This window comes from Lissotriton helveticus, chromosome 6 (genome assembly GCF_964261635.1).
Source record: "Lissotriton helveticus chromosome 6, aLisHel1.1, whole genome shotgun sequence".
Classification (NCBI taxonomy): Eukaryota; Metazoa; Chordata; class Amphibia; order Caudata; family Salamandridae; genus Lissotriton; species Lissotriton helveticus.
The window spans coordinates 775,064,256-775,080,159 of record NC_136067.1 but is presented as its reverse complement, the minus strand read 5'-3'; the positions used below and the strand labels follow the sequence as shown (position 1 = coordinate 775,080,159).

Below are 15,904 nucleotides of genomic sequence, written 5' to 3'. Positions count from 1 at the left end.
ATTGTAAATCAGTAGAGCTTTTTTCTTTTTGCCAGTACAGGTATCGCCATCAATAGCTTCCAAATACGCTTCAAAGGTGTCCTTCCACTGCTCCCATGGTACAGGGGGAGTACCTGCAGTTTGTAAAAAAGGAGGAGGGGCCAAAACACGATCCATTGCGTGGGTGAGTTGCTGCCCCAACGCTTAATCTTAAAACAGATGTACTTCAATAAACTGGGAGGAACTGTAACGCAGCGTGTGAGGATCAGGATTGATGTGCAGAGAAATGCATTATGCTAAAACACATGTAATTGATAATGCAGTGCGCACTCACGGGATTGGAAGCAACACAGGTAAAACAAGATATTTTTGTCAGTTATTTTGTGTCATTACGCCAAGGAAAATAAAGTACAAACAATGACTGTGCGTAATTCACGTTGAAATTATGATAAAACGCTTTGATGGAAAGCTGTGCGCATCAGCGGTGAAATTATAGAAGCAGAGCAGCTGTGCGCGTCGTGTGAGCGTTTCTTCGGTTGCTGGGATACCAAAGTAACTTAAAATGGCCGCCCGCAACGTGCAATGTCGCGCTGACGTTGTCAGGCAGGTCAGGCAAGATCGGCGTTGTAGCGCGAGAGCAAGCAGCAGCTCTATCACGCAGGGAAAATTCATAAAAAGTACCTTGGAGCACACGCAGAGAAGTAGGCAGGCACAGAAAACATCTTAGTAGGCAGCGGAAGTCAACAGGAAACGAAGGAGGTTTTCTTCTGATAGGATTTTCGAACTACGACAATACTAGATCGTCAGGAAAATCGGACCGCTTCAGAGAGGATCCACATCTAGTTGGGGAGGCTGGGAGCTGGGAACGATCGTCGCCACTGAAAAGAAGTGGGATCCACGCTTAAGGTAAGGGAATGGCTTTATTAACATCCAGCCACAGCAACTCCCCGGCAGCAACTGCCGAGCCTAGAATCATGAAAGTGTTCCACGCAGGGAACATTCTGTGTAGAATGTTAGGGCATGGAGGAGAAGACCCAACACACGTGAACCTTAAACTTCCAGTACCTTTCTCTGGTCTCTTTTTTAGCCACACTCAGATGCTGATTCCTTTTGTCCATTTCCTTGAGACCCTCCGATGGTATACAACTTATCGTGACCCTCTCTCCCTCCGATGTGACATCTTCTCAATGCCCAATGTTGAAGCCTTCTTCTGCCCTCTTCCTTTCTCTGCTTCACTTTTCGGAGCAGCCCTCGGAACCCATGGCCCTTTTGTATGCGGATCCAGTGTGCTTCCACATTTTCCCCTTCCCTCCACACTCCAAATGGCGAGGTGTGTCCCCCTTTGACTCCTGAGCCCTGCCTGCTCACCTGCTTCATATTTGGAGGCTTCCTACCTCCATTTCAGAGTTCACGCACTCCTGTCTCTCTGTGGGACTGCCACCGGAGCCCCCACAGACACAACCCTAATGGACCTCCTGGGCCTAGCTCTCCCTCAGGACTGATATGTGACAATTTCTTACGAATGAACTCACTTATAACTGACTGAATTAAACTGGTACACTTGTGCCAGAATTCTGTGTGATTATGACGTTTATGATTTTAATTGTCTTAAATAGGGAGCCTTCTAAAATCATAAATATATGCCACAACACTTTTCTGTTCTTTTGCACCCTTAAAAAAATGCTTTTCGGAATCTGACAGGTATAAACTGAGGTAAAATGTTGCCACACATGGGAATTTTGAAACAAAATGGCAACGTGATCTGGGAATAGAATTTAAATGATTATTGGTAAATCAAGCAGGGCCACTGGAATTATACGATTCGGCTGCTGCAGCGATTCTCTCATAATTATGGATTAGCTGCATTCTGCCCTATATTCTGCAGATTTGAACAAAAGAAAATATTGCTCAAATGGATCAAAAGTTACGAAAAATATGGCGACACCTACACACCCGAAGGCTTTTTTCAACGAGTGAGTGGTCATCTTCCAGTTGCTAATTGTTGTATTTGGGTGTTTAAGGTGGTACTAATTAAGATGAAATCTATTCTCAGACACTGTTATGAAGTGTAAATATTTAAAAATGGTTTGCAATATGACGAATTGCTTGCCTTTTCTTGCCGCATAATTTAGTCCAACTTGCGGCATAATTTGGTCCTTCTTTGCTGCATAATTCCAGTGGCCTTGGTTATAAGGGAAGTGGAAAAGTAGAGCATAATTTCAAGTCATTTACTTCCTAATTTAAATCAAGCATTTATATTCTTGAGGAGGGTGTGGCTACATTCTGCTTGACAATACATTTAGTCGATAATCCAGCGTATGTGGGGAAACACAGACACTTTTAAAGGCATGTTCAGCTCCATTCAGAACAACACTAGCAAATGAAATGCTAAATGCAAGCAGATTGTGCTGTTATTGCAAGCCAGACAGTCCAAGCCTATTAAATGCCCTAGGCTGTGACTGAAAGTGATGCACCACAGACGCTATTTGTAATCATCTCTACTTGGCCTGGCACGAAGATTTGAAGGCTGGCTAGTTTCAGTGGCATAACAATAGCCCCCGCAGACCCCACGTGGGGAGGCCCCAAGCTACAGGCCCCAAGCGCCCTCTAGCTCTGTTCATGGGTGTCGGGCACCTGGCCTGAGAGTTCCTGACTGGGTCTGAAGCATGGGGGGCCTCCATGTACTTTGTAGGGGGGCTCAAATTTAGTTACACCACTGGCTAATTTACTTGGTAGGATATGGTCGGCGGTGGGACCTGTGTGAGTCTTCGACGCAGGGACATAGAATGATATCTTAGTCAGTGAGATGAGCTGGTGATTAACGTTAAAAACGAATCGGCCTACAAGACGGGGGTGACCCCTGTGGAGAATAAGAAACAAGTGTGTTAGGGGTCTCAGTAGAAGGAGGATAATGTTAAGAAACTTTAAGAAATATTCTTGGCAGCATTGATGTATAAATACCCATGAGCTGCTACAACACAACTCAATTACATTATCTATAAAACATTCAAAGATTTTTATGATTTATTGTGCATTTTAAAATGGTATATTATTTTAGTGCAGCACAGTAATGCACTCATAGTCTGACTCTTACAACAGTTAGCACTTTGCAACCTTAATCTATTTATAAGATTTGCATACCACTTTAATTTGTCTGGAACCCCCCTTTCCCTAGTGAAGCATTGACGGAACTGTTCTGATACATATCTATTCTGACCTAAAACATGTGCAGCTAGGTCATTACTGAGACATTAAAAGAGTTCATACAGTGCACTTACTAACCAGAGGTCCAAGTATATAAAAAAAAAGCAAGAAACCTGTGATGCTGCGTGGAAAAGGGGCGGTATTATTTTAGCCTTTCGCCTTCAGGTAACTAAGGGCCTGATTTAGATTTCGGCGGATGGGTTACTCCATCACAACAGTGAAGGATATCCCTTCGGCCAAAGTTTAAATCCCATTATATCCTATAGGATTTATATTTTGGTGGACGGGATATCCGTCAACGTTGTGAGGGAGCAACCCATCCGCCGAGATCTAAATCAGGCCCTAAATATAGAATAATGCACATCATTAATGCACATAAATATAGGTTAAGTCAATCAGTAGGAAATGCCCTATCATACATTATTAAACCTCTATCAGTCAATGCACTGCAGAGATCGGTGTATGTAACCAGAGAACCACAGAATTGAATCAGTTTGGTGCAGAGGAGGCTAGTGACTTGGGTATTTGTAGTGCTAACAGGTCCTAGTCTGTGAAGAAAGCACTATGAATATGTGTCATTATTTTTAACTTACATTACACACAGTATAATATGGGCAGATCATTTGAACCAATAAAATATTTTGTAAAAAAAAGAAATATGGGCTGCTACAAAATGTGCAAAATGGTTTAAGATTAAAAAGTGCTTCCAAAAATATAGATTTTAGTAATACCCAGACTGTCCTTAGTGCAATACCCCTCAAAAAGAATAAATCTGTGCCATCACGAACCTTCAAGTGATGCCATCAATTAAAGCCAATACAGTCTTCCAAGCACTCTTTACATTTGCACATTTACATTTCTTTCAAGCAAGCAGACCCCTGGCAGGAAGACTTGTTCCTGAAGAATTGGTTCTGAACCTTCTGCCTAGATCTCCGTCTGCCCCCTGCCTGAGGTCTCTACATTGGCTTCCTGTTAGACAGAGTCTCCTGTTTAAGACCCTCTGTCTGACTCATAAAAACATGTAAGGAAAAGGCCCGGGTTATTGGTCAAAAATACTACGATGGTACGAGCCTGATAGGTCGCTCAGATTGAGCAATGAATTCCTCCTTACGCCCCTCAGAATCCGCTTGGCAAGACTTGGAGGAAGGTTTTTTTCCTATCTTGCCCCTGCGTCCTGGAATAAACTCCCTCTGAACCTACGCATCATTTCAGATCATAACTGTTTTTGAAAAAAATTGAAATCTTGGCTATTTGACAACTAAACAAATATCTTATCAGAGCCGTCTGCAAGCGCCATGAGACTTCCGAGTGATATGTGTGCTATACAAATGTCACTGATTTGATTTGATTTTGATTTGTTTAGTTGTCTAACTGCCTTCGGTTTCACAGCACAGGAGACTCCCTCCCCTTCCACTTCAGCTGAAGCATTTCAACTGTTGGGATTAACTGTTCCGGGAAGGATGTCTTTTCACACAAAGTAGGGGAGCTGTTTATCTTAAATTCAAAAAGCGTGGACACGACATGCCCCTCGGAACCCGCCCACTTCGACCTCTGCTACTAATCCACTCTGACATCCTGTTACCAAGACGACTCACGCGACTCCTCTGATACATCTCTGTGATAACCCGACACTGACAGTGGCGGCTCGTAGAGGGAGTGCTGCGGTGCCGGGGAGGGGCAGGTTGGGGGGGTAGTGGGTATAGACGTACGACGGCCGGGAGTAAAGTAAGTAAATAATTAAATGAAAACTATTTGCCTTGCGCTCACTGCATCGCCGAGTTGGCGATGCAGCAAGAGCAAGCTAAATAGTTGTATTTATTTATTTACTTACTTTAATCCTGGCCGACGTATGTCTGACTCCACTACCTCCCACCCTGCCCCTCCCCCGGCCTGCCTCACCGTCCCGCAGCACTCACTCTGCGAGCCGTCACTGCACACTGATATTTCAGTCCTCAGCCATTTGCACAACACTTACAAAATCTGCATGTAACGAGCTGATTGAATACTCCATCCAGTTCCAGTTAGGCAGTTAGGTAGTAGCACTAGCTGCCTGCGTGGAGTAAACAAACTAGCCATAGTGGGCAAGGGGGACAATAATAAAATAATTTTCGTCATCCAGGATGACAAAACTCCTCACCCTGGCCATGTTGCCCAGAGTATTCAGTTGTTATTCTCATACTGCTGCCCTGTTCTCTGACACTGCAGGTGTCACTACCCTTCCTTCATTCACAGAACTTAAAATAATTATAGGGAAAAATTGTTTTTGCAGTCATTGGCCTTGTTACCAAACCTCTGATGGGCTAAATTAAAATATTAAAAGTGTAGTGGGACAACTTTGAATAACCCTCGAGAGAAAACTGCCAATTTTAACTTTATTTCATGATTTCCAACAATAACGACTTGATCACCCACTAGCCTTGGATTATGGAGTAGCGTGCTTCTTGCTACAAAATGCAATTATAATTAGTATTTTGGGGTATTACGAAATAAAACATTTCGAAACAGGCTGTGGTGTCGGGTCCTAGGCCCACATGACTATAATGATAATTGTGGCGAATTGCCAATTAAAAGAAAAAAAAAACATAGGGATTTTTTTTAACAAAAGAAAAACCCAGCTCTGTTTTAGGTTTCATCCAAATTTATGTGAAAGATCTCCTTCATATCTTAAGCATCTCCGACATTAATCCATCATTTAGCTCAATCTCATTAAAGTGGCAACAACTGGTATGAATTCTATAACAATTTCCTAATGAATTACAAAGTGAAGAGGTAGACCCTGGACGGATAAGGAGTGGGATCCGGTCTTGGCTAGCGCCACACGCATACCACGCAATTCATGGTTTAAACTTATACAAACATACATATTACACAGAGCATACCTCTCACTGGTCAAAATAAACAAATAATTCAACATCACTACATCTGGCTGTCCGAGGTGCTGACTTCTGGATGCCGACTTACTACACATGCTGTGGTCCTGTCCCCTACTATTACCCTACTGGCGAGCCATAACAGCGACTCTCACGACCTGCACTAACACCTGGATACCTAACACAAGGGAGGTCTGTATATTGGGGTTTTATGCCCGCAACAAAGCCAGCAGGGTGAGCTCTAGGTTTCGCGATCTAGGCCTAATAAGTGTGAAGCGGCTAATTACACAGAGGTGGAAGCATAGGGACTCACCCGAGACACTCAGCTGGAAAAAGTCACTAGAGGTGTGGGCGCAGGCGGAAGGTACTGCCCTCCACAGGGAAGAAACGGCAGGGTTGCGCAAATATACCATAGCACAATCCTGGGATGATACCCTCAAAACCCTCACACATCCCCCTGACCCACCACGCACACCACCCACACAACAGGAAGGAGACACTACCTGAAGTGTCGGCTGCTGGACATGACATGCCATATACAGTCTTGAATTACACCGCACCTATCGGGCTAGAACGCAACCTTGCTGACCTCGGCGACACTCCGTAGGTACACATTTAGCTATAAAGTACCCTGGCGTCCCCACGACCGTGATTAAAACAGATAATGCATCCGGCACTTAGTACAAACGATTCTGCTCTGCCGCTATCCAACTCGGATGGCTATTCCCCTGACGATTTTAAGCTTCATCTGGCACTCTATATCTTACTTACCCATTTTCCCTATTCTCCGTTTCTTCTCCCCCCTTAATTTGTCTTCTGTTTTCAGTTATAGTACACATTTTTTGCGCATTAACAAACCTACAAAAATTAATATCTAGCATTACTCACTTTTACTCACTTTTACACGTGCATACCATACATGAGCCAATGTGATTTGCGTCTTAGGAGGTGCTGGGAAACCGCATATATGTCTCAGCTGCCTGACGCGTCCACGAGCAGACACCACCTGATTAAGTGTTACGCACCCAGGGGGCATACATTGAAATATCAGCAGAGACAACAGAATATGGACAAAGTTAGAACCCATGGTATCTCATATGTGTATATTGCCATGTGTGATGTCGATATGTGCTCGCTTTGACCGCTTGGCGACAGCGCCCAATTTTATGCATTTGAGCCCATGGCGGCATTTCATTTTCTGTCGACATAACGTATGCAATAATGTTTTGTGAATGTATAATATTACAAAAAAAATGCAATAAAGATATATATATATATATTATTGAATTAAAAAGTGAATTACTTGAAAGTATAAACCACTTTCCCATTCTTCCAATATTTCCAGGCCTGATGACGTCTTACTTTCTCTAAGATTAATAACAAAAAACTCATTCATTTCTATGCGTACTTCCTAGTTTGCGTGTGAATTGACGAGACATTTTTGCTGATTTGCATCTTTGTTTACTACTAGGATAAACTGAAGGCAAAAAGAGTGAGGCAAACGGCGCCTTTGACACCTGTTTGCAGCCAGGGCACAAGTTATTAAGTGACAAAAAATGTCCTTTCGAGGAGGGTGCTCTGAACGCAGGAAACAGTTCACACGTGAACGCTGGTGGCACTGCCGTGGTTTGTAGCGTTGACCTTTTGAAACGGACGCATTCCGTTCATCAAAGCATACCGGAAATGGGAAATTGACTGGCATGAGAAAATTACCAGTGGTTGGAGAAATTATAATTTCTCTGCAGTATTTTCTTATTATGTAAACAGATTTTTGTCATCAGAAATATTTACATTTGGCCGCAATAAAACCTGCTGGTGGTAGTCTATTTTGTTATATTAAATGTTATTCATTGACACCTTATATGTTCGCAGTGTGTGGCTGCACTAACACCAAGCAACGTGTGTTAATTCTGACAGACTAAAATAACGCAAACAGCTGTCACTGCTGCTAAATTAATGTATTTATTTATTTATTTTCAACATTTATAAAGCGCACTGTTACCAAGATGGTGTCCTGGCGCTGGTTGACCACTCCCGATAGTTAACCTGTTTATTGCCTGAATAGCCATGTTTTCAATCAGTCAGCGCCACCTAGAATCTGTTTATATGACCTCGCCAGTTCAAATACAGCAAACAAATAAAATGTCATTAAATAACCTCAATGCCTCGGTATAATAAATAGCCGAAGAAAAAAAGAAACAGTTTTAGATTCTGTTGCTATGAGGCTTGAAGCCACACTCAATGTTCGCCTCCTTCACCGTGATAATCCTTGTGGGCAGAGCGATGGAACTGGAAGCAGGAAGTGCGCGCATTAGATTTAATTCGTCGAGTCATTTTTTTCATTTTAGTGCTCTTGCATTTTATCCAATCCAGTGACCCCATTTCCATCCTTCCTCAAGGTCTGATTCCATTAGCAACCAGAAGAGCGTCAAGTGACTCATGGGCTGCGGGAGTCTGAACTATACCCTTCAGCACTAGAGCCGACCTACAGCTCCACAACCATAAACTAACTGAGCACACGCTTGTAGTGCACGCCTAAGCTGGGCAAGCAAATACTAGGCGTCATACATGAATGCACGAATGGATGATTGAATGAATGAATGGATGGATGGTAAGCTAAAATGCCAATTCGATCCCTGCAACTGGCCCCTCACAGTGTAAAATTAAATGTAATTGGACCAGGGAGGACTAACAAATATCAGGCCCCACTGCAACAGTTCACGTACAATCTAGCACCCCAATGCATAAAGTAAGAATCTGCAGACTTATCTGAGCACAATCGGGGCGAGGGAGTGGGTGCCTCTAGCATATTAAATGGTGTGGGCACTGCACACACATTTGTGATTAAGAGACTATTTACAAACCTCAAATCAACCAAGCTTGAATAGTGCTAACATTTGAAAAAAATACAGGAAACATCCATTATTTTTGTTGAGGCTGAGTGGGAGGGTAGTTTGCACTCATGAAAAATTATTTCCCAACTGAAGAAAAAAAAGAGAAAAAAATGCATTTCTCAGTAACCATTACTTTTTCGTGTGGATCTCCACCCTGTAGTCAATCCACACTCATAGGGGCTGAGAAAGCATAACAAACTGTTATAGTTTTATTTTGTTATTAAGTTTCTGATCTATGAAGGAAAAGGATAAAGAGGATCCTATTGATGTGAGTAGTTCTTTGTCTAAATTCAGGCCACACATACTCAGCCTCCTCTACATTTTGTTAGAGTACCCATAACTGGGGTACTAGGCACAGGAGAAGCTCTACCCTTGCAAACAGATGACATTCCTTACCTCATGCTGTACAACACTTGGCCGTCCGGGTACAAGCGCAGCATGATATTGTCCGTCGTGGTGTCATGAATGAAAGATCTCTTGGAGTGCACGAAGAAGACATCCGGCACCCAGATCTTCTTCACGAGCCTACCATCGAAGGTCATGCTCTTGTTGGTGGTGCTGGGGAATGAAAGCCGTTCGTCCTTCCAATAATGCCTCAAATACAGCGTCATCGTGAAGTCCTGGGGCAAGGGAACAAAAGTATTTATTAATGGCTCAAAAACATACATCTATCATCAGAGCAAGAGAACGATGCTTGATCTATTAATGCATCCTCCTGTCTCTGTAACAAGGGTATCCACATTTTTTTATTTGATTTGAGCTTTGTAAAGCACAAACAAATGCCCGGCGGCAACTTGGCGCTAAGTGACAGAAGTTAGTAAACCTAAGTAAGTGATGTATCTATCAATAGTGCAAGTAATGCAGTGGCACTGGGACCCATGGTTATGAGGGGCTCACTGCATCCAAAGTATGCCTTTTGTGTTCTACTGCTTCACGTCCACAGCCATGGGATTGACATAACATTTGTGTCATGAAAACCAAAATGCAAGAGCTTGTTTGTTTGCAAATGGTGTAAGAATAAGGTCACTACAAAGCTAGAAGCATATGATCAAGCAACATCTGCACGATCCCTGTCACAGGGCCACGCTCACTCTACAAATAGCTGTCCTTATCAAGAAACGCTTCAGCATCATATACTCTTCAAAAATCATAATCATTACAGAAGCTACAGCTACACTTACAGGTCAGACGCCACCCTCCCTCACCTCCTCACTCTCACTTTCACTCTTCTATACTCCCACACTTCATCGCTAAATCATCCACAGAACTCATTCCCAGAATCAAATCTGATAATTCATCTTGTGCTACATCTGATTCATTCAACCCACAAAATATGAATCCACTTGCTCTCGCCTTCAATGTGTCAGAGACCAAATTGTAGGGTGAAGTATTATGCAACTATCCTTTTTAGGTTAAGCGTAAGCATACAACCTCTTGCATACTTTAGTATATAACTCTTTTGGGCTTAAAGCCACCCCCCTGCTTTTGATTTGTTTGTTTCAGTGTCTTTAAAAATCCTTGCTTGTTAGTAGTCAGTCGGGCCTCTTTGTCCCCCCTTTTCTCTTACGTTTCTTCCAGGAGCAGGGACTAAATACAGTATTGTTAGACCTGGCACCATTGGCGTGGGTCTCCCTTCCATTTTTTCTGTTGCCTCATGTGTTTTTGCTCGTGTTAGATGCTTTGGGCACTGTGCCACTGCTGTCCAGTGCCACAGTGTGAGTGCTCCCTATTGTAAATTGATGTATGATTTGTGATTCCATGATTGGCTGGTTTGGGTTACCTGTCAGACCCTAGTACAGTGCACCAGGAGTGCTCAGGGATGGTAATCCAAAGGCTGCTGGTGAGCTTGCAGCACTGGTTGTGCCACCCACAGAAGCAGCCTGTAAAAGTGTGTCTAAGGTCTGCCATTGCAGAGCCTGTGTGCAGTCTGGTACTGTCATGCTGACTGGGCAAGTGCACCCACTTGCCAGTCCCTAAACCTTCCATTTTCAGACACCCCTATGGTAGGCCCAATGGCAAGGTGCATTGTTAGTATAAGGTAGGACAAGCCCTGATGTGTGTGGCATGTCCTAATAGGGAATTACAGCCATTTTCGTTTTTCACTATTGCAAGGCTACCTGTTCTCCATAGGCCATAATGGACAGTTAGATTATTACATTTTATAATCCTAACTGACTCAGAGAACGTGGTAGAAATTCGAGTTTAGTATGCCTGGACTCAGAATGATAAAATGCATCTTTTAGTGAAGATGATTTTCATTTTTTTTTGATTTTCAAAAAACCTTTATTGCAGAAAAAAACATGGTACAGTACATCAGTGCAATACGATCATCCAAGTCAATAATTGGTAGTTGCTTACGCAAAGTGGCACCTTCCCGTACATGTTGATGTTCATTTATGCAAGAAGGAGTTAACATTGAAACTGAAATCTCAATTGCCCCCCACCCTCCCCCAAAAGGTCATGCATCATTCCAAGGTACTATGGAGACGGATATCATATTAAAACAGTAAAAGCTCGATAGGTGTGTCCATATATGGAGGTGGCGTTATTTATAACAAGCGAGTGCAGTTCCGCTGTGGTACATCGGCATCTTGTGCCTTTGCAATTAAATTCTCTGGGCAGTCTGAGCCTTTCCAGTGTGGTCAGTGGTATCTCTAACATGATGGCCCGAATTGTCTTGATCAGTGAACATTAGTGTGTGTGAGAGCCTATCAACACCGAGTCAGTGATTCGTATGAACGTCCCTAGCTGGCGTGTCCCTGTCTTCCCCCGATCTCCCCGCCTTCTCCTCCTGCTTCTTGAGAAGGTAAGTTGTGAATGGTCCCCAAACATCTTTTGGGCGCGACTTCTGTGGTAGTAGTTCTGCATAATTGTGTAGGTGGTCCTGCCATGTGGTCATGGTCAAAATCCAGGCCTTAAACTTGGGGGCACGTCCTCTATCCCATTTGCACGCTACCTGGCGTTTGGCTAGGAGTAGGCTCAGGGCCAAAAATGTTTTATGGACGATGGTGTGTGAGAGGCCTTGTAGCGCTGCCAGTGGACACGGTGTTATGTCCTCCCCTAGCATGTCCGCCAGACCCTCAAAAACCTCTGTCCAGTATTTGCCAACCGCAGGACAGGTCAACGACAGGTGGAAGAAGTCCGCTCCCTCTCTCCCGCAGCGATAGCATTTATCGTCCTCTCTGAGGTGGTACTTGCGCAATTTAGTGGGGGTATAGTACAAACGATGTAAAAATTTGAAGTGCACTAAGCGCAGCCTGCCGTTTCCCGTAACTGCGCTTGTGTGCGAGCAGCTGACCTCCCATTGTTCGTCTGTCAGAGGTGTATCCAGATCCCTGTCCCAGTCCATGAGCGCGCGTAGTGTGGTAGTCCTTGGCACAGTTTGTATATGTTTGTAGAGTAGTGACACAACGTGTTGTGGGTCATCTTTCTGCAGGAGCGCATGTAGGGGGGCAAGGGTGTCCGGTTTGTCAGGGAAATTAGGGGTAACTGCACGCACGTTTTGACGTAGCCGGGTGTATAGAAAGGTGTCCATGACCGTGGGGGGGTGGACCCCAAAGAATTGGTGTGCAGTGCAGAATTGCCCCTGAATATACAGGTCGCCCCAGGTGTTATATGTGAGCCTAGTTAGCGTTTTGCGCACAATCTCTTCGCAGGTGACCTGTATCCGAGGGTCACTTTTCAGAGTCATTCGTGGTGAGTACAGGAAAGGGTTCCCCATTGTGACGGCTAGGCGTTTCCACGCTGCCACTGTACAATCTACTGTGGAGGGGTCGCGTTCACCATCCCCTACGGCAGTAAAGATATACCCTGAGGCGTTGACTGGCCTCATGTGTCCATCCTCTACCGCGAGATGCGCCATATAGGGCTGTGGATGAAACCAATAAGCAGCGAAGTGACCCTGTGCACAGTCATAATAACGCTCGAAGTTGGGGACTTCAAATCCCCCTTGATGATAAGGCAGCATTAGTGTAGTTAGACTGATTCTCGCCTGCTTCCTGCCCCATATAAGCCATGTCAGCTGGGTTCTGAGTGCACTGAAAAAATGTCGCCCCGGGTTGTATGGGATGTTAGTAAATAAATATAGGAGTTTTGGCAGTATCACCATCTTAATAAGGGAGATGCGGCCTGCCATTGAGAGTGGGAGGCGTATCCATTTGGTGATGTTATCAGTGATTTTATACAGGGCAGTCCCGTAATTGGCCCTAATCAGGGTATCTCGCTGCCTGGTAATACGGACCCCTAGGTATTTCAATTCTTCAGTTTCCCAGACAAGCGGGTAATCTAGCTGGTACGGGAGCGTTTTGTACGTAAGGGGAAACACAGCCGATTTGCTCCAGTTTATTTGTATTCCAGCAATGCCGCCGAACTTCGTTATTTCGCGCAATATGGGACTGAGGTTTTCACTAGGTTTTTTAACGTAGAGTGTCATGTCATCCGCTTAGAGCGAGATGAGTAATTGTCTTTCTGGGTAGATTAGCGCCATATGGTAGTGATGCTGTCTGAGTTTTGCCGCTAATGGTTCAATGGATAATGTGAATAGGACCGGGGACAGTGGGCAGCCCTGGCGAGTTCCCCTGTTGATGTTGAAGGAGGGGGATCTGGACCCGTTCAGTAACACCACCGCCGTAGGTTGGTAGTATAGTAGACGTATCCAGTCTACAAAACTGAAGGGCATTCCCATGCGCTCCAACACGCCAAGTAAGTAGTCCCATTCTAGCGAATCGAACGCCTTTGTGGCGTCCAGGAATATAGCGTCCGCCTCGCAATTGGGGTCAATGTCCTGCAATACTGCATGTAGCTTGCGCAGGTTATATGACGTAGCACGGTTGGGTACGAACCCCGCCTGGTCTGGTAGGACCAGACGCTCCATCAGGAGATTAAGGCGCGTGACCAGGACTTTTGGCAAGATCTTGATGTCGCTATTTAGCAAAGACAGGGGCCGGTATGAGTCGCATTGCGCAGGGGGTTTGCCGGGCTTAAGAAGGGATGTGATCAGGGCCTCTCGCATGGTGCTAGGTAAGCCCCTTCCTCCAATGCTGCATAGAAGACTTGTTTCAGGATAGGGGCGAGTAGGGGGGCAAATGTTTTATAAAAATCAATCGGGAGACCATCCGATCCGGGGGCCCCAGCCAGGCTATGGCAGTGTCCCCCGAGTAAGCGTTCAGGTCGATCGGCGCGCCCCTGTGTGAAGTGGAAAGTGTGTTGTAATAATCCCTGAGGGTACGGAGTTGGTCTGGGAGGTTTCTGTGCGTGGTGCTTTGGTCATCTTGTATTTCTGTGACGTAATTCACGAACCTAGGAGGCCTAACAGCCATCGCTAGTGCTTTCCCGGGGCGGTCGCCATCCCCGTAAATGTGTGCGGTGTATGGTTTTCCGCGGAACTTGCATTCCCTGTCTGCGGCCGCCTCGTATTCAGTTAGCTTGTCCTGCAACTGGGCTTTTATCGCATGGTTTCGTGGGTCGCGTACTATCGCGTGTTCCAGCTCGCGCAGTTCCGATTCCAGTTTCCGGAGATCACCACGCAATGATTTAAGGATCCCTCCCCCTTTCGCCATGCACCATCACCGCACTGTGACCTTGAACGCCTCCCATACTGTTGTGATGCTGGACACGGATGTCAGATTGCGTTCAAAGAAATCTTGTATGTCCTGCTCTAATTCAGCCTTAAAGGCAGCATCATGGAGGTGAGAGGGATTTAGTCACCAGCTCAAATATGGGGAGCAAGCCACGGGTATCTGGAGCTCCACCAAAACCGGGGAGTGGTCCGAGAATGTGCGGGTCAGATGTGCCACCTGCTGCAGCCAATGTGTCATCCCTGCCGTAAGAAAGACATAATCTAAGCGCACCCAGGTGGAGTGAACTGCTGAGTGGGGGTACCTTGTTTGAGTGTGGGGTGTTTGTATCTCCAGGCATCTAATAGGCAGCGATCCCTTACTATATCACTTAGCGTCCTCTGTGTGGCCGTGTAATGCGACTGGAGGGGGTTTGACCTATCTGTTTGTGGGTGTAGTGCCGTGTTGAAATCCCCTCCTAGAATAACATATGTAATGTCTAGTGCTTGTATCTTGCCCCATAACAAGAGTAGTGCATTGGGATCGTCAACATTAGGGCCATAGTAACTCGCAAAAAGGACATTGTGTGAAAGTAGGCGACCCCATACCATGCAAAATCTACCGTCAATGCCGGAATCCATTCCCTGCAGTGTAAACTCCACTCCCCGTTTGATTAAAATGGACACTCCTCTGGAGTAAGTGGAATAGGAGGCGAAGCCGCAGCATGAGGCCCAACGGGACGCAAATTGAGGAGTGCCCTCGGGTGCTAGGTGTGTCTCTTGTAGAAGAGCTACCGTCACCCTGTGCCTATCTAAGTAGCCCAGTATTTGTCTCCTCTTCCGTGGGTCACCAAGGCCTCGGATATTCCAAGAAGCCACTGTTATGCGTAGGAGGGCCTGTGTGTTACCTGTCGTCGTCATGGTAGTACATGCAGAGCATTACATAATAAAAGGCATTCAATCTTCCCTCAGTACTTGGTAATGCAATGATCAAGACATAGAATCCCCCCACCCACTCCGGCTTCCCCAACTCGCCGGGCATCTTATCCCCTCCCACCAACCTTAACCTCAGTGCAAAAGTCCAAGTAGGCCCCATCCTGACCCGCAGCGTATCGCGTAGGTAGTACATGCTGATCAGAAAAAAAAACACCCACCACCCACACCAGCACCCCCAACTTGCCGGGTATACTAGTCCCACCCTTCCTCTTTATTAGAGTAGTTCCCATCTAGCAGTCAATCTCAGTGTAATAGGGGGCTCGCCCTTCATGGGAGACACTAGGGGCTTGAGTCTTGCCCTCTCTTCACCCTTGTTGCACCCGCCAGCCATCACGCCAACTAGGCGAGCAGCATCGCGGGAAGGGGAAGAGTGACCGGGCAGACCATGTCTCTTACGAAATGTTAGT

General features: G+C 45.4%; 1 protein-coding gene across 1 annotated transcript in view; it reads right to left on the bottom strand.

The window, feature by feature from the left end:
• The window catches only part of LOC144761529 (gamma-aminobutyric acid receptor subunit rho-2-like), a 578,022-nt gene that overhangs the window by 256,159 nt on the left and 305,959 nt on the right, over positions 1 to 15,904 (bottom strand). Inside the window, exon 4 of the mRNA XM_078646849.1 lies at positions 9,344 to 9,567. Coding sequence (XP_078502975.1) covers positions 9,344 to 9,567 — 224 coding nt within the window. The remainder of the gene's footprint in view (positions 1 to 9,343; positions 9,568 to 15,904) is intronic.